Below are 21869 nucleotides of genomic sequence, written 5' to 3' on the forward strand. Positions count from 1 at the left end.
GGTGTAACAGACCGGTCCTGTCTCGGGTGTGTACGGTGTAGGAGACCGGTCCTGTCTCGGGTGTGTACGGTGTAGGAGACCGGTCCTGTCTCGGGTGTGTACGGTGTAACAGACCGGTCCTGTCTCGGGTGTGTACGGTGTAGGAGACCGGTCCTGTCTCGGGTGTGTACGGTGTAGGAGACCGGTCCTGTCTCGGGTGTGTACGGTGTGGAGACCGGTCCTGTCTCGGGTGTGTACGGTGTAGCAGACCGGTCCTGTCTCGGGTGTGTACGGTGTGGAGACCGGTCCTGTCTCGGGTGTGTACGGTGTAGCAGACCGGTCCTGTCTCGGGTGTGTACGGTGTAACAGACCGGTCCTGTCTCGGGTGTGTACGGTGTAGGAGACCGGTCCTGTCTCGGGTGTGTACGGTGTAGGAGACCGGTCCTGTCTCGGGTGTGTACGGTGTAGGAGACCGGTCCTGTCTCGGGTGTGTACGGTGTAGCAGACCGGTCCTGTCTCGGGTGTGTACGGTGTAGCAGACCGGTCCTGTCTCGGGTGTGTACGGTGTGGGGACCGGTCCTGTCTCGGGTGTGTACGGTGTAACAGACCGGTCCTGTCTCGGGTGTGTACGGTGTAGCAGACCGGTCCTGTCTCGGGTGTGTACGGTGTGGAGACCGGTCCTGTCTCGGGTGTGTACGGTGTAACAGACCGGTCCTGTCTCGGGTGTGTACGGTGTGGAGACCGGTCCTGTCTCGGGTGTGCACGGTGTAACAGACCGGTCCTGTCTCGGGTGTGTACTGTGTGGAGACCGGTCCTGTCTCGGGTGTGCACGGTGTAACAGACCGGTCCTGTCTCGGGTGTGCACGGTGTAACAGACCGGTCCTGTCTCGGGTGTGTACGGTGTGGAGACCGGTCCTGTCTCGGGTGTGTACGGTATGGAGACCGGTCCTGTCTCGGGTGTGTACGGTGTAACAGACGCATCCTGTCTCGGGTGTGTACGGTGTAGCAGACCGGTCCTGTCTCGGGTGTGTACGGTGTAACAGACCGGTCCTGTCTCGGGTGTGTACGGTGTAACAGACCGGTCCTGTCTCGGGTGTGTGCGGTGTAACAGACCGGTCCTGTCTCGGGTGTGTACGGTGTAACAGACCGGTCCTGTCTCGGGTGTGTGCGGTGTAGGAGACCGGTCCTGTCTCGGGTGTGTACGGTGTGGAGACCGGTCCTGTCTCGGGTGTGTACGGTGTAACAGACCGGTCCTGTCTCGGGTGTGTACGGTGTAACAGACCGGTCCTGTCTCGGGTGTGTGCGGTGTAGGAGACCGGTCCTGTCTCGTGTGTGTACGGTGTAACAGACCGGTCCTGGCTCGGGTGTGTACGGTGTAACAGACCGGTCCTGTCTCGGGTGTGTACGGTGTGGAGACCGGTCCTGTCTCGTGTGTGTACGGTGTAACAGACGCATCCTGTCTCGGGTGTGTACGGTGTAACAGACCGGTCCTGTCTCGGGTGTGTACGGTGTGGAGACCGGTCCTGTCTCGGGTGTGTACGGTGTAGGAGACCGGTCCTGTCTCGGGTGTGTACGGTGTAGCAGACCGGTCCTGTCTCGGGTGTGTACGGTGTAGCAGACCGGTCCTGTCTCGGGAGTGTACGGTGTGGAGACCGGTCCTGTCTCGGGTGTGTACGGTGTAGCAGACCGGTCCTGTCTCGGGTGTGTACGGTGTAGCAGACCGGTCCTGTCTCGGGTGTGTACGGTGTAGCAGACCGGTCCTGTCTCGGGTGTGTACGGTGTAGCAGACCGGTCCTGTCTCGGGTGTGTACGGTGTAGCAGACCGGTCCTGTCTCGGGTGTGTACGGTGTAGCAGACCGGTCCTGTCTCGGGTGTGTACGGTGTGGAGACCGGTCCTGTCTCGGGTGTGTACGGTGTAACAGACCGGTCCTGTCTCGGGTGTGTATGGTGTGGAGACCGGTCCTGTCTCGGGTGTGTACGGTGTAGCAGACCGGTCCTGTCTCGGGTGTGTACGGTGTGGAGACCGGTCCTGTCTCGGGTGTGTACGGTGTGGAGACCGGTCCTGTCTCGGGTGTGTGCGGTGTAACAGACCGGTCCTGTCTCGGGTGTGTACGGTGTGGAGACCGGTCCTGTCTCGGGTGTGTGCGGTGTAACAGACCGGTCCTGTCTCGGGTGTGTGCGGTGTAACAGACCGGTCCTGTCTCGGGTGTGTACGGTGTGGAGACCGGTCCTGTCTCGGGTGTGTACGGTGTGGAGACCGGTCCTGTCTCGGGTGTGTACGGTGTGGAGACCGGTCCTGTCTCGGGCGTGTACGGTGTGGAGACCGGTCCTGTCTCGGGTGTGTACGGTGTGGGAGACCGGTCCTGTCTCGGGTGTGTACGGTGTGGAGACCGGTCCTGTCTCGGGTGTGTACGGTGTAGCAGACCGGTCCTGTCTCGGGTGTGTACGGTGTGGAGACCGGTCCTGTCTCGGGCGTGTACGGTGTAGCAGACCGGTCCTGTCTCGGGTGTGTACGGTGTGGGAGACCGGTCCTGTCTCGGGTGTGTACGGTGTCGCAGACCGGTCCTGTCTCGGGTGTGTACGGTGTGGGAGACCGGTCCTGTCTCGGGTGTGTACGGTGTGGGAGACCGGTCCTGTCTCGGGTGTGTACGGTGTGGAGACCGGTCCTGTCTCGGGTGTGTACGGTGTAACAGACCGGTCCTGTCTCGTGTGTGTAGGGTGTAACAGACCGGTCCTGTCTCGTGTGTGTACGGTGTGGAGACCGGACCTGTCTCGGGTGTGTACGGTGTAACAGACCGGTCCTGTCTCGTGTGTGTAGGGTGTAACAGACCGGTCCTGTCTCGTGTGTGTACGGTGTGGAGACCGGTCCTGTCTCGGGTGTGTACGGTGTAACAGACCGGTCTTGTCTCGGGTGTGTACGGTGTAACAGACCGGTCCTGTCTCGTGTGTGTACGGTGTGGGAGACCGGTCCTGTCTCGGGTGTGTACGGTGTAGCAGACCGGTCCTGTCTCGGGTGTGTACGGTGTAACAGACCGGTCCTGTCTCGTGTGTGTACGGTGTGGGAGACCGGTCCTGTCTCGGGTGTGTACGGTGTAGCAGACCGGTCCTGTCTCGGGTGTGTACGGTGTAGCAGACGCATCCTGTCTCGGGTGTGTACGGTGTAGCAGACCGGTCCTGTCTCGGGTGTGTACGCTGTAACAGACCGGTCCTGTCTCGGGTGTGTACGGTGTGGAGACCGGTCCTGTCTCGGGTGTGTACGGTGTAGCAGACCGGTCCTGTCTCGGGTGTGTGCGGTGTAGCAGACCGGTCCTGTCTCGGGTGTGTACGGTGTGGAGACCGGTCCTGTCTCGGGTGTGTACGGTGTAGCAGACCGGTCCTGTCTCGGGTGTGTACGGTGTGGAGACCGGTCCTGTCTCGGGTGTGTACGGTGTGGGAGACCGGTCCTGTCTCGGGTGTGTACGGTGTGGAGACCGGTCCTGTCTCGGGTGTGTACGGTGTAGCAGACCGGTCGTGTCCCGGGTGTGTACGGTGTAACAGACCGGTCCTGTCTCGGGTGTGTACGGTGTGGAGACCGGTCCTGTCTCGGGTGTGTACGGTGTAGGAGACCGGTCCTGTCTCGGGTGTGTACGGTGTAACAGACCGGTCCTGTCTCGGGTGTGTACGGTGTAACAGACCGGTCCTGTCTCGGGTGTGTACGGTGTAACAGACCGGTCCTGTCTCGGGTGTGTACGGTGTAACAGACCGGTCCTGTCTCGGGTGTGTGCGGTGTAGGAGACAGGTCCTGTCTCGGGTGTGTACGGTGTGGAGACCGGTCCTGTCTCGGGTGTGTACGGTGTAGCAGACCGGTCCTGTCTCGGGTGTGTACGGTGTGGAGACCGGTCCTGTCTCGGGTGTGTACGGTGTAGGAGACCGGTCCTGTCTCGGGTGTGTACGGTGTAACAGACCGGTCCTGTCTCGGGTGTGTACGGTGTAGCAGACCGGTCCTGTCTCGGGTGTGTACGGTGTGGAGACCGGTCCTGTCTCGGGTGTGTACGGTGTGGGGACCGGTCCTGTCTCGGGTGTGTACGGTGTAGCAGACCGGTCCTGTCTCGGGTGTGTACGGTGTAGCAGACCGGTCCTGTCTCGGGAGTGTACGGTGTGGAGACCGGTCCTGTCTCGGGTGTGTACGGTGTGGAGACCGGTCCTGTCTCGGGTGTGTACGGTGTAGCAGACCGGTCCTGTCTCGGGTGTGTACGGTGTAGCAGACCGGTCCTGTCTCGGGTGTGTACGGTGTAGCAGACCGGTCCTGTCTCGGGTGTGTACGGTGTAGCAGACCGGTCCTGTCTCGGGTGTGTACGGTGTAACAGACCGGTCCTGTCTCGGGTGTGTACGGTGTAGCAGACCGGTCCTGTCTCGGGAGTGTACGGTGTGGAGACCGGTCCTGTCTCGGGTGTGTACGGTGTAGCAGACCGGTCCTGTCTCGGGAGTGTACGGTGTGGAGACCGGTCCTGTCTCGGGTGTCTACGGTGTGGAGACCGGTCCTGTCTCGGGTGTGTACGGTGTAACAGACCGGTCCTGTCTCGGGCGTGTACGGTGTGGAGACCGGTCCTGTCTCGGGTGTCTACGGTGTGGAGACCGGTCCTGTCTCGTGTGTGTACGGTGTGGAGACCGGTCCTGTCTCGTGTGTGTAGGGTGTAACAGACCGGTCCTGTCTCGTGTGTGTAGGGTGTAACAGACCGGTCCTGTCTCGTGTGTGTACGGTGTAACAGACGCATCCTGTCTCGGGTGTGTACGGTGTGGAGACCGGTCCTGTCTCGAGTGTGTACGGTGTGGAGACCGGTCCTGTCTCGGGTGTGTACGGTGTGGAGACCGGACCTGTCTCGGGTGTGTACGGTGTAGCAGACCGGTCCTGTCTCGGGTGTCTACGGTGTGGAGACCGGTCCTGTCTCGTGTGTGTACGGTGTGGAGACCGGTCCTGTCTCGGGTGTGTACGGTGTGGAGACCGGTCCTGTCTCGGGTGTGTACGGTGTAACAGACCGGTCCTGTCTCGGGTGTGTACGGTGTCGCAGACCGATCCTGTCTCGGGTGTGTACGGTGTAGCAGACCGGTCCTGTCTCGGGTGTGTACGGTGTAACAGACCGGTCCTGTCTCGTGTGTGTAGGGTGTAACAGACCGGTCCTGTCTCGTGTGTGTACGGTGTAACAGACCGGTCCTGTCTCGGGTGTGTACGGTGTAACAGACCGGTCCTGTCTCGTGTGTGTACGGTGTAACAGACCGGTCTTGTCTCGGGTGTGTACGGTGTAGCAGACCGGTCCTGTCTCGTGTGTGTAGGGTGTAACAGACCGGTCCTGTCTCGGGTGTGTACGGTGTAGCAGACCGGTCCTGTCTCGGGTGTGTACGGTGTGGAGACCGGTCCTGTCTCGGGTGTGGAGACCGGTCCTGTCTCGGGTGTGTACGGTGTAGCAGACCGGTCCTGTCTCGGGTGTGTACGGTGTGGAGACCGGTCCTGTCTCGGGTGTGTACGGTGTAGCAGACCGGTCCTGTCTCGGGTGTGTACGGTGTAACAGACGCATCCTGTCTCGGGTGTGTACGGTGTAACAGACCGGTCCTGTCTCGGGTGTGTACGGTGTGGAGACCGGTCCTGTCTCGGGGTGTACGGTGTAACAGACGCATCCTGTCTCGGGTGTGTACGGTGTGGAGACCGGTCCTGTCTCGTGTGTGTACGGTGTAGCAGACGCATCCTGTCTCGGGTGTGTACGGTGTAGCAGACCGGTCCTGTCTCGGGTGTGTACGGTGTAGCAGACCGGTCCTGTCTCGGGTGTGTACGGTGTAGCAGATCGGTCCTGTCTCGGGTGTGTAGGGTGTAACAGACCGGTCCTGTCTCGGGTGTGTACGGTGTAGCAGACCGGTCCTGTCTCGGGTGTGTACGGTGTGGAGACCGGTCCTGTCTCGGGTGTGTACGGTGTCGAGACTGGTCCTGTCTCGGGTGTGTACGGTGTGGAGACCGGTCCTGTCTCGGGTGTGTACGGTGTGGAGACCGGTCCTGTCTCAGGTGTGTACGGTGTAGCAGACCGGTCCTGTCTCGGGTGTGTGCGGTGTAGCAGACCGGTCCTGTCTCGGGTGTGTAAGGTATAGCAGACCGGTCCTGTCTCGGGTGTGTACGGTGTAGCAGACGCATCCTGTCTCGGGTGTGTACGGTGTAGCAGACCGGTCCTGTCTCGGGTGTGTACGGTGTAGCAGACCGGTCCTGTCTCGGGTGTGTACGGTGTAGCAGACCGGTCCTGTCTCGGGTGTGTAGGGTGTAACAGACCGGTCCTGTCTCGGGTGTGTACGGTGTGGAGACCGGTCCTGTCTCAGGTGTGTACGGTGTAGCAGACCGGTCCTGTCTCGGGTGTGTACGGTGTAACAGACGCATCCTGTCTCGGGTGTGTACGGTGTGGAGACCGGTCCTGTCTCGGGTGTGTACGGTGTGGAGACTGGTCCTGTCTCGGGTGTGTACGGTGTGGAGACTGGTCCTGTCTCGGGTGTGTACGGTGTAGCAGACCGGTCCTGTCTCGGGTGTGTACGGTGTAGCAGACCGGTCCTGTCTCGGGTGTGTACGGTGTAGCAGACCGGTCCTGTCTCGGGTGTGTACGGTGTAGCAGACCGGTCCTGTCTCGGGTGTGTACGGTGTGGAGACTGGTCCTGTCTCGGGTGTGTACGGTGTAACAGACCGGTCCTGTCTCGGGTGTGTACGGTGTGGAGACCGGTCCTGTCTCGGGTGTGTACGGTGTCGAGACTGGTCCTGTCTCGGGTGTGTACGGTGTGGAGACCGGTCCTGTCTCGGGTGTGTACGGTGTGGAGACCGGTCCTGTCTCGGGTGTGTACGGTGTAACAGACCGGTCCTGTCTCGGGTGTGTACGGTGTAACAGACCGGTCCTGTCTCGGGTGTGTATGGTGTAGCAGACCGGTCCTGTCTCGGGTGTGTACGGTGTAACAGACCGGTCCTGTCTCAGGTGTGTACGGTGTAGCAGACCGGTCCTGTCTCGGGTGTGTACGGTGTAGAGACCGGTCCTGTCTCGGGTGTGTACGGTGTGGAGACCGGTCCTGTCTCGGGTGTGTACGGTGTAACAGACCGGTCCTGTCTCGGGTGTGTACGGTGTAACAGACCAGTCCTGTCTCGGGTGTGTACGGTGTAGGAGACAGGTCCTGTCTCGGGTGTGTACGGTGTAGCAGACCGGTCCTGTCTCGGGTGTGTACGGTGTGGAGACCGGTCCTGTCTCGGGTGTGTACGGTGTAGCAGACCGGTCCTGTCTCGGGTGTGTACGGTGTAACAGACCGGTCCTGTCTCGGGTGTGTACGGTGTAACAGACCAGTCCTGTCTCGGGTGTGTACGGTGTAGGAGACAGGTCCTGTCTCGGGTGTGTACGGTGTAGGAGACAGGTCCTGTCTCGGGTGTGTACGGTGTAGCAGACCGGTCCTGTCTCGGGTGTGTACGGTGTGGAGACCGGTCCTGTCTCGGGTGTGTACGGTGTGGAGACCGGTCCTGTCTCGGGTGTGTACGGTGTGGAGACTGGTCCTGTCTCGGGTGTGTACGGTGTGGAGACCGGTCCTGTCTCGGGTGTGTACGGTGTAGCAGACCGGTCCTGTCTCGGGTGTGTACGGTGTGGAGACCGGTCCTGTCTCGGGTGTGTACGGTGTAGCAGACCGGTCCTGGCTCGGGTGTGTACGGTGTCGAGACTGGTCCTGTCTCGGGTGTGTACGGTGTGGAGACCGGTCCTGTCTCGGGTGTGTACGGTGTAGCAGACCGGTCCTGTCTCGGGTGTGTACGGTGTGGAGACCGGTCCTGTCTCGGGTGTGTACGGTGTGGAGACCGGTCCTGTCTCGGGTGTGTACGGTGTAACAGACCAGTCCTGTCTCGTGTGTGTACGGTGTAGCAGACCGGTCCTGTCTTGGGTGTGTACGGTGTAGCAGACCGGTCCTGTCTCGGGTGTGTACGGTGTGGAGACCGGTCCTGTCTCGGGTGTGTACGGTGTGGAGACCGGTCCTGTCTCGGGTGTGTACGGTGTGGAGACTGGTCCTGTCTCGGGTGTGTACGGTGTAACAGACCGGTCCTGTCTCGGGTGTGTGCGGTGTGGAGACCGGTCCTGTCTCGGGTGTGTACGGTGTAGCAGACCGGTCCTGTCTCGGGTGTGTACGGTGTGGAGACCGGTCCTGTCTCGGGTGTGTACGGTGTAGCAGACCGGTCCTGTCTCGGGTGTGTACGGTGTAGCAGACCGGTCCTGTCTCGGGTGTGTACGGTGTAGGAGACCGGTCGTGTCTCGGGTGTGTACGGTGTAGCAGACCGGTCCTGTCTCGGGTGTGTACGGTGTGGAGACCGGTCCTGTCTCGGGTGTGTACGGTGTAGCAGACCGGTCCTGTCTCGGGTGTGTACGGTGTGGAGACCGGTCCTGTCCCGGGTGTGTGCGGTGTAGCAGACCGGTCCTGTCTCGGGTGTGTACGGTGTAGGAGACCGGTCCTGTCTCGGGTGTGTACTGTGTAGCAGACCGGTCCTGTCTCGGGTGTGTACGGTGTAGGAGACCGGTCGTGTCTCGGGTGTGTACGGTGTAGCAGACCGGTCCTGTCTCGGGTGTGTACGGTGTGGAGACCGGTCCTGTCTCGGGTGTGTACGGTGTGGAGACCGGTCCTGTCTCGGGTGTGTACGGTGTAGCAGACCGGTCCTGTCTCGGGTGTGTACGGTGTAGCAGACCGGTCCTGTCTCGGGTGTGTATGGTGTAGCAGACCGGTCCTGTCTCGTGTGTGTACGGTGTAACAGACGCATCCTGTCTCGGGTGTGTGCGGTGTAACAGACCGGTCCTGTCCCGGGTGTGTACGGTGTAACAGACCGGTCCTGTCTCGGGTGTGTGCGGTGTAGGAGATCGGTCCTGTCTCGGGTGTGTACGGTGTAACAGACCGGTCCTGGCTCGGGTGTGTACGGTGTAACAGACCGGTCCTGTCTCGGGTGTGTACGGTGTGGAGACCGGTCCTGTCTCGTGTGTGTACGGTGTAACAGACCGGTCCTGTCTCGGGTGTGTACGGTGTGGAGACCGGTCCTGTCTCGGGTGTGTACGGTGTAGCAGTCTGGTCTTGTCCCGGGTGTGTACGGTGTAGCAGACCGGTCCTGTCTCGGGTGTGTACGGTGTAGCAGACCGGTCCTGTCTCGGGTGTGTACGGCGTAACAGACGCATCCTGTCTCGGGTGTGTACGATGTGGAGACCGGTCCTGTCTCGGGTGTGTACGGTGTAGCAGACCGGTCCTGTCTCGGGTGTGTACGGTGTGGAGACCGGTCCTGTCTCGGGTGTGTACGGTGTAGCAGACCGGTCCTGTCTTGGGTGTGTACGGTGTAGCAGACCGGTCCTGTCTCGGGTGTGTACGGTGTGGAGACCGGTCCTGTCTCGGGTGTGTACGGTGTGGAGACCGGTCCTGTCTCGGGTGTGTACGGTGTAGCAGACCGGTCCTGTCTCGGGTGTGTACGGTGTAGCAGACCGGTCCTGTCTCGGGTGTGTACGGTGTGGAGACCGGTCCTGTCTCGGGTGTGTACGGTGTAACAGACCGATCCTGTCTTGGGTGTGTACGGTGTAGCAGACCGGTCCTGTCTCGGGTGTGTACGGTGTGGAGACCGGTCCTGTCTCGGGTGTGTACAGTGTGGGAGACCGGTCCTGTCTCGGGTGTGTACGGTGTAGGAGACCGGTCCTGTCTCGGGTGTGTACGGTGTAGGAGACCGGTCCTGTCTCGGGTGTGTACGGTGTAGCAGACCGGTCCTGTCTCAGGTGTGTACGGTGTAGCAGACGCATCCTGTCTCGGGTGTGTACGGTGTAACAGACGCATCCTGTCTCGGGTGTGTACGGTGTGGAGACCGGTCCTGTCTCGGGTGTGTACGGTGAAGCAGACCGGTCCTGTCTCGGGTGTGTACGGTGTAGGAGACCGGTCCTGTCTCGGGTGTGTACGGTGTGGAGACCGGTCCTGTCTCGTGTGTGTACGGTGTAACAGACCGGTCCTGTCTCGGGTGTGTACGGTGTAACAGACCGGTCCTGTCTCGGGTGTGTACGGTGTAACAGACCGGTCCTGTCTCGGGTGTGTACGGTGTGGAGACCGGTCCTGTCTCGGGTGTGTACGGTGTGGAGACCGGTCCTGTCTCGGGTGTGTACGGTGTAACAGACCGGTCCTGTCTCGGGTGTGTACGGTGTAACAGACCGGTCCTGTCTCGGGTGTGTACGGTGTGGAAACCGGTCCTGTCTCGGGTGTGTACGGTGTAACAGACCGGTCCTGTCTCGGGTGTGTACGGTGTAACAGACCGGTCCTGTCTCGGGTGTGTACGGTGTGGAAACCGGTCCTGTCTCGGGTGTGTACGGTGTAACAGACCGGGCCTGTCCCGGGTGTGTACGGTGTGGAGACCGGTCCTGTCACGGGTGTGTACGGTGTAGGAGACCGGTCCTGTCTCGGGTGTGTACGGTGTAGGAGACCGGTCCTGTCTCGGGTGTGTACGGTGTAACAGACCGGTCCTGTCTCGGGTGTGTACGGTGTGGAGACCGGTCCTATCTCGGGTGTGTGCGGTGTAGCAGACCGGTCCTGTCTCGGGTGTGTATGGTGTAACAGACCGGTCCTGTCTCGGGTGTGTACGGTGTAACAGACCGGTCCTGTCTCGGGTGTGTACGGTGTGGAGACCGGTCCTGTCACGGGTGTGTACGGTGTGGAGACCGGTCCTGTCTCGGGTGTGTACGGTGTGGAGACCGGTCCTGTCACGGGTGTGTACGGTGTAGGAGACCGGTCCTGTCTCGGGTGTGTACGGTGTAGGAGACCGGTCCTGTCTCGGGTGTGTACGGTGTAGGAGACCGGTCCTGTCTCGGGTGTGTACGGTGTGGAGACCGGTCCTGTCTCGGGTGTGTACGGTGTGGAGACCGGTCCTGTCTCGGGTGTGTACGGTGTGGAGACCGGTCCTGTCTCGGGTGTGTACGGTGTAACAGACCGGTCCTGTCTCGGGTGTGTACGGTGTAACAGACCGGTCCTGTCTCGGGTGTGTACGGTGTAACAGACCGGTCCTGTCTCGGGTGTGTACGGTGTCGCAGACCGGTCCTGTCTCGGGTGTGTACGGTGTGGAGACCGGTCCTGTCTCGGGTGTGTACGGTGTAACAGACCGGTCCTGTCTCGGGTGTGTACGGTGTGGAGACCGGTCCTGTGTCGGGTGTGTACGGTGTGGAGACCGGTCCTGTCTCGGGTGTGTACGGTGTAGCAGACCGGTCCTGTCTCGGGTGTGTACGGTGTAGCAGACCGGTCCTGTCTCGGGTGTGTACGGTGTAACAGACCGGTCCTGTCTCGGGTGTGTACGGTGTGGAGACCGGTCCTGTCTCGGGTGTGTACGGTGTGGAGACCGGTCCTGTCTCGGGTGTGTACGGTGTAGCAGACCGGTCCTGTCTCGGGTGTGTACGGTGTGGAGACCGGTCCTGTCTCGGGTGTGTACGGTGTAACAGACCGGTCCTGTCTCGGGTGTGTACGGTGTCGAGACTGGTCCTGTCTCGGGTGTGTACGGTGTAGCAGACCGGTCCTGTCTCGGGTGTGTACGGTGTGGAGACCGGTCCTGTCTCGGGTGTGTACGGTGTAGCAGACCGGTCCTGTCTCGGGTGTGTACGGTGTGGAGACCGGTCCTATCTCGGGTGTGTACGGTGTGGAGACCGGTCCTGTCTCGGGTGTGTACGGTGTGGAGACCGGTCCTGTCTCGGGTGTGTACGGTGTGGAGACCGGTCCTGTCTCGGCTGTGTACGGTGTAGCAGACCGGTCCTGTCTCGGGTGTGTACGGTGTGGAGACCGGTCCTGTCTCGGGTGTGTACGGTGTAACAGACCGGTCCTGTCTCGGGTGTGTACGGTGTAACAGACCGGTCCTGTCTCGGGTGTGTACGGTGTAACAGACCGGTCCTGTCTCGGGTGTGTACGGTGTCGCAGACCGGTCCTGTCTCGGGTGTGTACGGTGTGGAGACCGGTCCTGTCTCGGGTGTGTACGGTGTAACAGACCGGTCCTGTCTCGGGTGTGTACGGTGTGGAGACCGGTCCTGTCTCGGGTGTGTACGGTGTGGAGACCGGTCCTGTCTCGGGTGTGTACGGTGTGGAGACCGGTCCTGTCTCGGTTGTGTACGGTGTAGCAGACCGGTCCTGTCTCGGGTGTGTGCGGTGTGGAGACCGGTCCTGTCTCGGGTGTGTACGGTGTGGAGACCGGTCCTGTCTCGGGTGTGTACGGTGTAGCAGACCGGTCCTGTCTCGGGTGTGTACGGTGTAGCAGACCGGTCCTGTCTCGGGTGTGTGCGGTGTGGAGACCGGTCCTGTCTCGGGTGTGTACGGTGTAGCAGACCGGTCCTGTCTCGGGTGTGTACGGTGTGGAGACTGGTCCTGTCTCGGGTGTGTACGGTGTAACAGACCGGTCCTGTATCGGGTGTGTACGGTGTAGCAGACCGGTCCTGTCTCGGGTGTGTACGGTGTAGCAGACCGGTCCTGTCTCGGGTGTGTACGGTGTAGCAGACCGGTCCTGTCTCGGGTGTGTACGGTGCAGGAGACCGGTCCTGTCTCGGGTGTGTACGGTGTGGAGACCGGTCCTGTCTTGGGTGTGTACGGTGTAGCAGACCGGTCCTGTCTCGGGTGTGTACGGTGTGGAGACCGGTCCTGTCTCGGGTGTGTACGGTGTAACAGACCGGTCCTGTCTCGGGTGTGTACGGTGTGGAGACCGGTCCTGTCTCGGGTGTGTACGGTGTGGAGACCGGTCCTGTCTCGGGTGTGTACGGTGTGGAGACCGGTCCTGTCTCGGGTGTGTACGGTGTAACAGACCGGTCCTGTCTCGGGTGTGTACGGTGTGGAGACCGGTCCTGTCTCGGGTGTGTACGGTGTGGAGACCGGTCCTGTCTCGGGTGTGTACGGTGTGGAGACCGGTCCTGTCTCGGGTGTGTACGGTGTAGCAGACCGGTCCTGTCTCGGGTGTGTACGGTGTAGGAGACCCTTCCTGTCTCAGGTGTGTACGGTGTAGCAGACCGGTCCTGTCTCGGGTGTGTACGGTGTAGCAGACCGGTCCTGTCTCGGGTGTGTACGGTGTGGAGACGCATCCTGTCTCGGGTGTGTACGGTGTAACAGACCGGTCCTGTCTCGGGTGTGTACGGTGTGGAGACCGGTCCTGTCTCGGGTGTGTACGGTGTAGCAGACCGGTCCTGTCTCGGGTGTGTACGGTGTAGGAGACCCTTCCTGTCTCAGGTGTGTACGGTGTAGCAGACCGGTCCTGTCTCGGGTGTGTACGGTGTAGCAGACCGGTCCTGTCTCGGGTGTGTACGGTGTAGCAGACCGGTCCTGTCTTGGGTGTGTACGGTGTAGCAGACCGGTCCTGTCTCGGGTGTGTACGGTGTGGAGACAGGTCCTGTCTCGGGTGTGTACGTTGTGGAGACCGGTCCTGTCTCGGGTGTGTACGGTGTAGCAGACCGGTCCTGTCTCGGGTGTGTACGGTGTGGAGACCGGTCCTGTCTCGGGTGTGTACGGTGTGGAGACCGGTCCTGTCTCGTGTGTGTACGGTGTAACAGACGCATCCTGTCTCGGGTGTGTACGGTGTAACAGACCGGTCCTGTCTCGGGTGTGTACGGTGTAGCAGACGCATCCTGTCTCGGGTGTGTACGGTGTGGAGACCGGTCCTGTCTCGTGTGTGTACGGTGTAGCAGACCGGTCCTGTCTCGGGTGTGTACGGTGTAGCAGACCGGTCCTGTCTCGGGTGTGTACGGTGTAGCAGACCGGTCCTGTCTCGGGTGTGTACGGTGTAGCAGACCGGTCCTGTCTCGGGTGTATATGGTGTAGCAGACCGGTCCTGTCTCGGGTGTGTACGGTGTGGAGACCGGTCCTGTCTCGGGTGTGTACGGTGTGGAGACCGGTCCTGTCTCGGGTGTGTACGGTGTAACAGACCGGTCCTGTCTCGGGTGTCTACGGTGTGGAGACCGGTCCTGTCTCGGGTGTGTACGGTGTGGAGACCGGTCCTGTCTCGTGTGTGTACGGTGTGGAGACCGGACCTGTCTCGGGTGTGTACGGTGTGGAGACCGGTCCTGTCTCGGGTGTGTACGGTGTGGAGACCGGTCCTGTCTCGTGTGTGTAGGGTGTAACAGACCGGTCCTGTCTCGTGTGTGTAGGGTGTAACAGACCGGTCCTGTCTCGTGTGTGTACGGTGTAACAGACCGGTCTTGTCTCGGGTGTGTACGGTGTAACAGACCGGTCCTGTCTCGGGTGTGTACGGTGTAACAGACCGGTCTTGTCTCGGGTGTGTACGGTGTAACAGACCGGTCCTGTCTCGGGTGTGTACGGTGTAACAGACCGGTCCTGTCTCGGGTGTGTACGGTGTAACAGACCGGTCCTGTCTCGGGTGTGTACGGTGTAGCAGACCGGTCCTGTCTCGGGTGTGTACGGTGTGGAGACCGGTCCTGTCTCGGGTGTGTACGGTGTGGAGACCGGTCCTGTCTCGGGTGTGTACGGTGTAGCAGACCGGTCCTGTCTCGGGTGTGTACGGTGTAACAGACCGGTCTTGTCTCGGGTGTGTACGGTGTAACAGACCGGTCCTGTCTCGGGTGTGTACGGTGTAACAGACCGGTCTTGTCTCGGGTGTGTACGGTGTAACAGACCGGTCCTGTCTCGGGTGTGTACGGTGTAGCAGACCGGTCCTGTCTCGGGTGTGTACGGTGTGGAGACCGGTCCTGTCTCGGGTGTGTACGGTGTGGAGACTGGTCCTGTCTCGGGTGTGTACGGTGTGGAGACCGGTCTTGTCTCGGGTGTGTACGGTGTAACAGACCGGTCCTGTCTCGGGTGTGTACGGTGTGGAGACCGGTCCTGTCTCGGGTGTGTACGGTGTAGCAGACCGGTCCTGTCTCGGGTGTGTACGGTGTGGAGACCGGTCCTGTCTCGGGTGTGTACGGTGTAGCAGACCGGTCCTGTCTCGGGTGTGTACGGTGTGGAGACCGGTCCTGTCTCGGGTGTGGAGACCGGTCCTGTCCCGGGTGTGTGCGGTGTAGCAGACCGGTCCTGTCTCGGGGTGTACGGTGTAACAGACGCATCCTGTCTCGGGTGTGTACGGTGTGGAGACCGGTCCTGTCTCGGGTGTGTACGGTGTAACAGACCGGTCCTGTCTCGGGTGTGTACGGTGTAGCAGACCGGTCCTGTCTCGGGGTGTACGGTGTAACAGACGCATCCTGTCTCGGGTGTGTACGGTGTAGGAGACCGGTCCTGTCTCGGGTGTGTACGGTGTAACAGACGCATCCTGTCTCGGGTGTGTACGGTGTAGGAGACCGGTCCTGTCTCGGGTGTGTACGGTGTAACAGACCGGTCCTGTCTCGGGTGTGTACGGTGTGGAGACCGGTCCTGTCTCGGGTGTGTACGGTGTGGAGACCGGTCCTGTCTCGGGTGTGTACGGTGTGGAGACCGGTCCTGTCTCGGGTGTGTACGGTGTAGCAGACCGGTCCTGTCTCGGGTGTGTACGGTGTGGAGACCGGTCCTGTCTCGGGTGTGTACGGTGTAACAGACCGGTCCTGTCTCGGGTGTGTACGGTGTGGAGACCGGTCCTGTCTCGGGTGTGTACGGTGTAACAGACCGGTCCTGTCTCGGGTGTGTACGGTGTGGAGACCGGTCCTGTCTCGGGTGTGTACGGTGTAGCAGACCGGTCCTGTCTCGGGTGTGTACGGTGTAACAGACCGGTCCTGTCTCGGGTGTGTACGGTGTAACAGACCGGTCCTGTCTCGTGTGTGTACGGTGGGGAGACCGGTCCTGTCTCGGGTGTGTACGGTGTAACAGACCGGTCCTGTCTCGGGTGTGTACGGTGTGGGAGACCGGTCCTGTCTCGGGTGTGTACGGTGTAGCAGACCGGTCCTGTCTCGGGTGTGTACGGTGTGGAGACCGGTCCTGTCTCGGGTGTGTACGGTGTAGCAGACCGGTCCTGTCTCGGGTGTGTACGGTGTGGAGACCGGTCCTGTCTCGGGTGTGTAGGGTGTAGCAGACCGGTCCTGTCTCGGGTGTGTACGGTGTGGAGACCGGTCCTGTCTCGGGTGTGTACGGTGTGGAGACCGGTCCTGTCTCGGGTGTGTACGGTGTAGCAGACCGGTCCTGTCTCGGGTGTGTACGGTGTGGAGACCGGTCCTGTCTCGGGTGTGTACGGTGTAACAGACCGGTCCTGTCTCGGGTGTGTACGGTGTAGCAGACCGGTCCTGTCTCGGGTGTGTACGGTGTGGAGACCGGTCCTGTCTCGGGTGTGTACGGTGTAACAGACCGGTCCTGTCTCGGGTGTGTACGGTGTGGAGACCGGTCCTGTCTCGGGTGTGTACGGTGTAGCAGACCGGTCCTGTCTCGGGTGTGTACGGTGTAACAGACCGGTCCTGTCTCGGGTGTGTACGGTGTAACAGACCGGTCCTGTCTCGTGTGTGTACGGTGGGGAGACCGGTCCTGTCTCGGGTGTGTACGGTGTAACAGACCGGTCCTGTCTCGGGTGTGTACGGTGTGGGAGACCGGTCCTGTCTCGGGTGTGTACGGTGTAGCAGACCGGTCCTGTCTCGGGTGTGTACGGTGTGGAGACCGGTCCTGTCTCGGGTGTGTAGGGTGTAGCAGACCGGTCCTGTCTCGGGTGTGTACGGTGTAACAGACCGGTCCTGTCTCGGGTGTGTACGGTGTGGAGACCGGTCCTGTCTCGGGTGTGTACGGTGTAGCAGACCGGTCCTGTCTCGGGTGTGTGCGGTGTGGAGACCGGTCCTGTCTCGGGTGTGTACGGTGTGGAGACCGGTCCTGTCTCGGGTGTGTACGGTGTGGAGACCGGTCCTGTCTCGGGTGTGTACGGTGTAGCAGACCGGTCCTGTCTCGGGTGTGTGCGGTGTGGAGACCGGTCCTGTCTCGGGTGTGTACGGTGTAACAGACCGGTCCTGTCTCGGGTGTGTACGGTGTGGAGACCGGTCCTGTCTCGGGTGTGTACGGTGTAGCAGACCGGTCCTGTCTCGGGTGTGTACGGTGTAACAGACCGGTCCTGTCTCGGGTGTGTACGGTGTGGAGACCGGTCCTGTCTCGGGTGTGTACGGTGTAGCAGACCGGTCCTGTCTCGGGTGTGTACGGTGTGGAGACCGGTCCTGTCTCGGGTGTGTAGGGTGTAGCAGACCGGTCCTGTCTCGGGTGTGTACGTTGTAGCAGACCGGTCCTGTCTCGGGTGTGTACGGTGTGGAGACCGGTCCTGTCTCGGGTGTGTACGGTGTAACAGACCGGTCCTGTCTCGGGTGTGTACGGTGTAGCAGACCGGTCCTGTCTCGGGTGTGTACGGTGTGGAGACCGGTCCTGTCTCGGGTGTGTACGGTGTAACAGACCGGTCCTGTCTCGGGTGTGTACGGTGTGGAGACCGGTCCTGTCTCGGGTGTGTACGGTGTAGCAGACCGGTCCTGTCTCGGGTGTGTACGGTGTGGAGACCGGTCCTGTCTCGGGTGTGTAGGGTGTAGCAGACCGGTCCTGTCTCGGGTGTGTACGGTGTGGAGACCGGTCCTGTCTCGGGTGTGTACGGTGTAACAGACCGGTCCTGTCTCGGGTGTGTACGGTGTAGCAGACGCATCCTGTCTCGGGTGTGTACGGTGTGGAGACCGGTCCTGTCTCGTGTGTGTACGGTGTAGCAGACCGGTCCTGTCTCGGGTGTGTACGGTGTAGCAGACCGGTCCTGTCTCGGGTGTGTACGGTGTAGCAGACCGGTCCTGTCTCGGGTGTGTACGGTGTAGCAGACCGGTCCTGTCTCGGGTGTATATGGTGTAGCAGACCGGTCCTGTCTCGGGTGTGTACGGTGTGGAGACCGGTCCTGTCTCGGGTGTGTACGGTGTGGAGACCGGTCCTGTCTCGGGTGTGTACGGTGTAGCAGACCGGTCCTGTCTCGGGTGTGTACGGTGTAACAGACCGGTCCTGTCTCGGGTGTGTACGGTGTGGAGACCGGTCCTGTCTCGGGTGTGTACGGTGTAACAGACCGGTCCTGTCTCGGGTGTGTACGGTGTAGCAGACCGGTCCTGTCTCGGGTGTGTACGGTGTGGAGACCGGTCCTGTCTCGGGTGTGTAGGGTGTAGCAGACCGGTCCTGTCTCGGGTGTGTACGGTGTGGAGACCGGTCCTGTCTCGGGTGTGTACGGTGTAGCAGACCGGTCCTGTCTCGGGTGTGTACGGTGTAGCAGACCGGTCCTGTCTCGGGTGTGTACGGTGTAGCAGACCGGTCCTGTCTCGGGTGTGTACGGTGTGGAGACCGGTCCTGTCTCGGGTGTGTACGGTGTGGAGACCGGTCCTGTCTCGGGTGTGTACGGTGTGGAGACCGGTCCTGTCTCGGGTGTGTACGGTGTAACAGACCGGTCCTGTCTCGGGTGTGTACGGTGTGGAGACCGGTCCTGTCTCGGGTGTGTACGGTGTGGAGACCGGTCCTGTCTCGGGTGTGTACGGTGTAACAGACCGGTCCTGTCTCGGGTGTGTACGGTGTAGCAGACCGGTCCTGTCTCGGGTGTGTGCGGTGTAACAGACCGGTCCTGTCTCGGGTGTGTATGGTGTAGCAGACCGGTCCTGTCCCGGGTGTGTACGGTGTAGCAGACCGGTCCTGTCTCGGGTGTGTACGGTGTGGAGACCGGTCCTGTCTCGGGTGTGTACGGTGTGGAGACCGGTCCTGTCTCGGGTGTGTAGGGTGTAGCAGACCGGTCCTGTCTCGGGTGTGTACGGTGTGGAGACCGGTCCTGTCTCGGGTGTGTACGGTGTAGCAGACCGGGCCTGTCTCGGGTGTGTACGGTGTAGCAGACCGGTCCTGTCTCGGGTGTGTACGGTGTGGAGACCGGTCCTGTCTCGGGTGTGTACGGTGTGGGAGACCGGTCCTGTCTCGGGTGTGTACGGTGTAGCAGACGCATCCTGTCTCGGGTGTGTACGGTGTGGAGACCGGTCCTGTCTCGTGTGTGTACGGTGTGGAGACCGGTCCTGTCTCGTGTGTGTACAGTGTAACAGATGCATCCTGTCTCGGGTGTGTACGGTGTAGCAGACCGGTCCTGTCTCGGGTGTGTACGGTGTAGGAGACCGGTCCTGTCTCTGGTGTGTACGGTGTGGAGACAGGTCCTGTCTCGGGTGTGTACGGTGTGGAGACCGGTCCTGTCTCGGGTGTGTGCGGTGTGGAGACCGGTCCTGTCTCGGGTGTGTACGGTGTAGCAGACCGGTCCTGTCTCGGGTGTGTACGGTGTAGCAGACCGGTCCTGTCTCGGGTGTGTACGGTGTAGCAGACCGGTCCTGTCTCGGGTGTGTGCGGTGTAGGAGACCGGTCCTGTCTCGGGTGTGTACGGTGTAGCAGACCGGTCCTGTCTCGGGTGTGTACGGTGTAGCAGACCGGTCCTGTCTCGGGTGTGTACGGTGTAGGAGACTGGTCCTGTCTCGGGTGTGTATGGTGTAGCAGACCGGTCCTGTCTCGGGTGTGTACGGTGTGGAGACCGGTCCTGTCTCGGGTGTGTGCGGTGTAGCAGACCGGTCCTGTCTCGGGTGTGTACGGTGTAGGAGACCGGTCCTGTCTCGGGTGTGTACGGTGTGGAGACCGGTGACTCCCAGTCCACCTGCATATTGACAACAGACAAATACTTACTTAGTTCGGGCCTCAGTCAAGCCACATTCTCTCAGTGAATTCTCTTTGTTCCACTCTTCACAAAGCTGACTCCGAGCTGGGATACAGTCACAGAGTTTTACAGCACAAAAAGAGGCCCTTCAGTCCACCATGTCTGTGCTAGCCATCAAGCACCTATCTATTTTAGTCCCAATTTGCAGCCCTTCATAACATTGTCTCCTGTGGCATTTAAAGTGCTCTTCTAAATCCTTCTTAAATGTTGTGAGGGTTCCCACCTCTCCCACCCTCTCAGGCAACATTAAAAACAAACGGGAGGCAAAAGTAGACATTGGGCCGCTCCAAAATGACGCTGGTAATTTTGTGATGGGAGACAAGGAAATAGCTGAGGAACTAAATAAGTACTTTGCGTCAGTCTTCACAGTAGAAGACATGAGTAATATCCCAACAATTCCGGAGAGTCAGGGGGCAGAGTTGAATATGGTAGCCATCACAAAGGAGAAAGTGCTAGAGAAACTCAGAGGTCTAAAAATTGATAAATCTCCGGGCCCAGATGGGCTACATCCTAGAGTTCTAAAGGAGATAGCTGAAGAAATAGTGGAGGCGTTAGTTATGATCTTTCAAAAGTCACTGGAGTCAGGGAAAGTCCCAGAGGATTGGAAAATCGCTGTTGTAACCCCCCTGTTCAAGAAGGGAACAAGGAAAAAGATGGAAAATTATAGGCCAATTAGCCTAACCTCGGTTGTTGGCAAGATTCTAGAATCCATTGTTAAGGATGAGATTTCTAAATTCTTGGAAGTGCAGGGTCGGATTAGGACAAGTCAGGATGGATTTAGTAAGGGGAGGTCGTGCCTGACAAACCTGTTAGAGTTCTTTGAAGAGATAACAAATAGGTTAGACCAAGGAGAGCCAATGGATGTTATCTATCTTGACTTCCAAAAGGCCTTTGATAAGGTGCCTCACGGGAGACTGCTGAGTAAAATAAGGGCCCATGGTATTCGAGGCAAGGTACTAACATGGATTGACGATTGGCTGTCAGGCAGAAGGCAGAGAGTTGGGATAAAAGGTTCTTTTTCGGAATGGCAACCGGTGACGAGTGGTGTCCCGCAGGGTTCAGTGTTGGGGCCACAGCTGTTCTCTTTATATATTAACGATCTAGATGACGGGACCTGGGGCATTCTGGCTAAGTTTGCCGATGATACAAAGATAGGTGGAGGGGCAGGTAGTATGGAGGAGTGGGGAGGCTGCAGAAAGATTTAGACAGTTTAGGAGAGTGGTCCAAGAAATGGCTGATGAAATTCAACGTGGGCAAGTGCGAGGTCTTGCACTTTGGAAAAAAGAATAGAGACCTGGACTATTTTCTAAACGGTGACAAAATTCATAATGCTGAAGTGCAAAGGGACTTGGGAGTCCTAGTCCAGGATTCTCTAAAGGTAAACTTGCAGGTTGAGTCTGTAATTAAGAAAGCAAATGCAATGTTGTCATTCATCTCAAGAGGTTTGGAATATAAAAGCATTGTTGTACTTCTGAAGCTTTATAAAGCATTAGTTAGGCCCCATTTAGAATACTGTGAGCAATTTTGGGCCCCACACCTCAGGAAGGACATACTGGCACTGGAGCGGATCCAGCGGAGATTCACACGGATGATCCCAGGAATGGTAGGCCTAACATACGATGAACGTCTGAGGATCCTGGGATTATATTCATTGGAGTTTAGGAGGTTGAGGGGAGATCTAATAGAAACTTACAAGATAATGAATGGCTTAGATAGGGTGGATGTAGGGAAGTTGTTTCCATTAACAGGGGAGACTAGGACCCGGGGGCACAGCCTTAGAATAAAAGGGAGTCACTTTAGAACAGAGATGAGGAGAAATTTCTTCAGCCAGAGAGTGGTGGGTCTGTGGAATTCATTGCCACAGAGGGCAGTGGAGGCCGGGACGTTGAGTGTCTTTCAGACAGAAGTTGATAAATTCTTGATTTCTCGAGGAATTAAGGGCTATGGAGAGAGAGCGGGTAAATGGAGTTGAAATCAGCCATGATTGAATGGTGGAGTGGACTCGATGGGCCGAATGGCCTTACTTCCGCTCCTATGTCTTATGGTCTTATGGTCTATTTCAGGGGATTATCAATCTGATCCTAGCGACAGACATGGCTCGGCATGGTGAGATCCTCGATTCCTTCAAACAGAAAGTCGACAACTTTGATTTCTCGAATGAGGAAGATGTGACCTGTGTGAGTATCAATCTGAGCCATTGAAAGTACAGAAAGTATACACGATCCTTTTAACTTGTAAGAAGTCTTACAACACCAGGTTA

At 59.6% G+C, this 21869-nt stretch overlaps 1 protein-coding gene across 1 annotated transcript in view; it reads left to right on the forward strand.

Moving 5' to 3' along the window:
* Window positions 1-21869, forward strand: part of LOC140428696 (high affinity cGMP-specific 3',5'-cyclic phosphodiesterase 9A-like) — a 113446-nt gene that overhangs the window by 31840 nt on the left and 59737 nt on the right. Inside the window, exon 2 of the mRNA XM_072515428.1 lies at window positions 21673-21786. Coding sequence (XP_072371529.1) covers window positions 21673-21786 — 114 coding nt within the window. The remainder of the gene's footprint in view (window positions 1-21672; window positions 21787-21869) is intronic.

This window comes from Scyliorhinus torazame, chromosome 8 (genome assembly GCF_047496885.1).
Source record: "Scyliorhinus torazame isolate Kashiwa2021f chromosome 8, sScyTor2.1, whole genome shotgun sequence".
Taxonomy (NCBI): domain Eukaryota; kingdom Metazoa; phylum Chordata; class Chondrichthyes; order Carcharhiniformes; family Scyliorhinidae; genus Scyliorhinus; species Scyliorhinus torazame.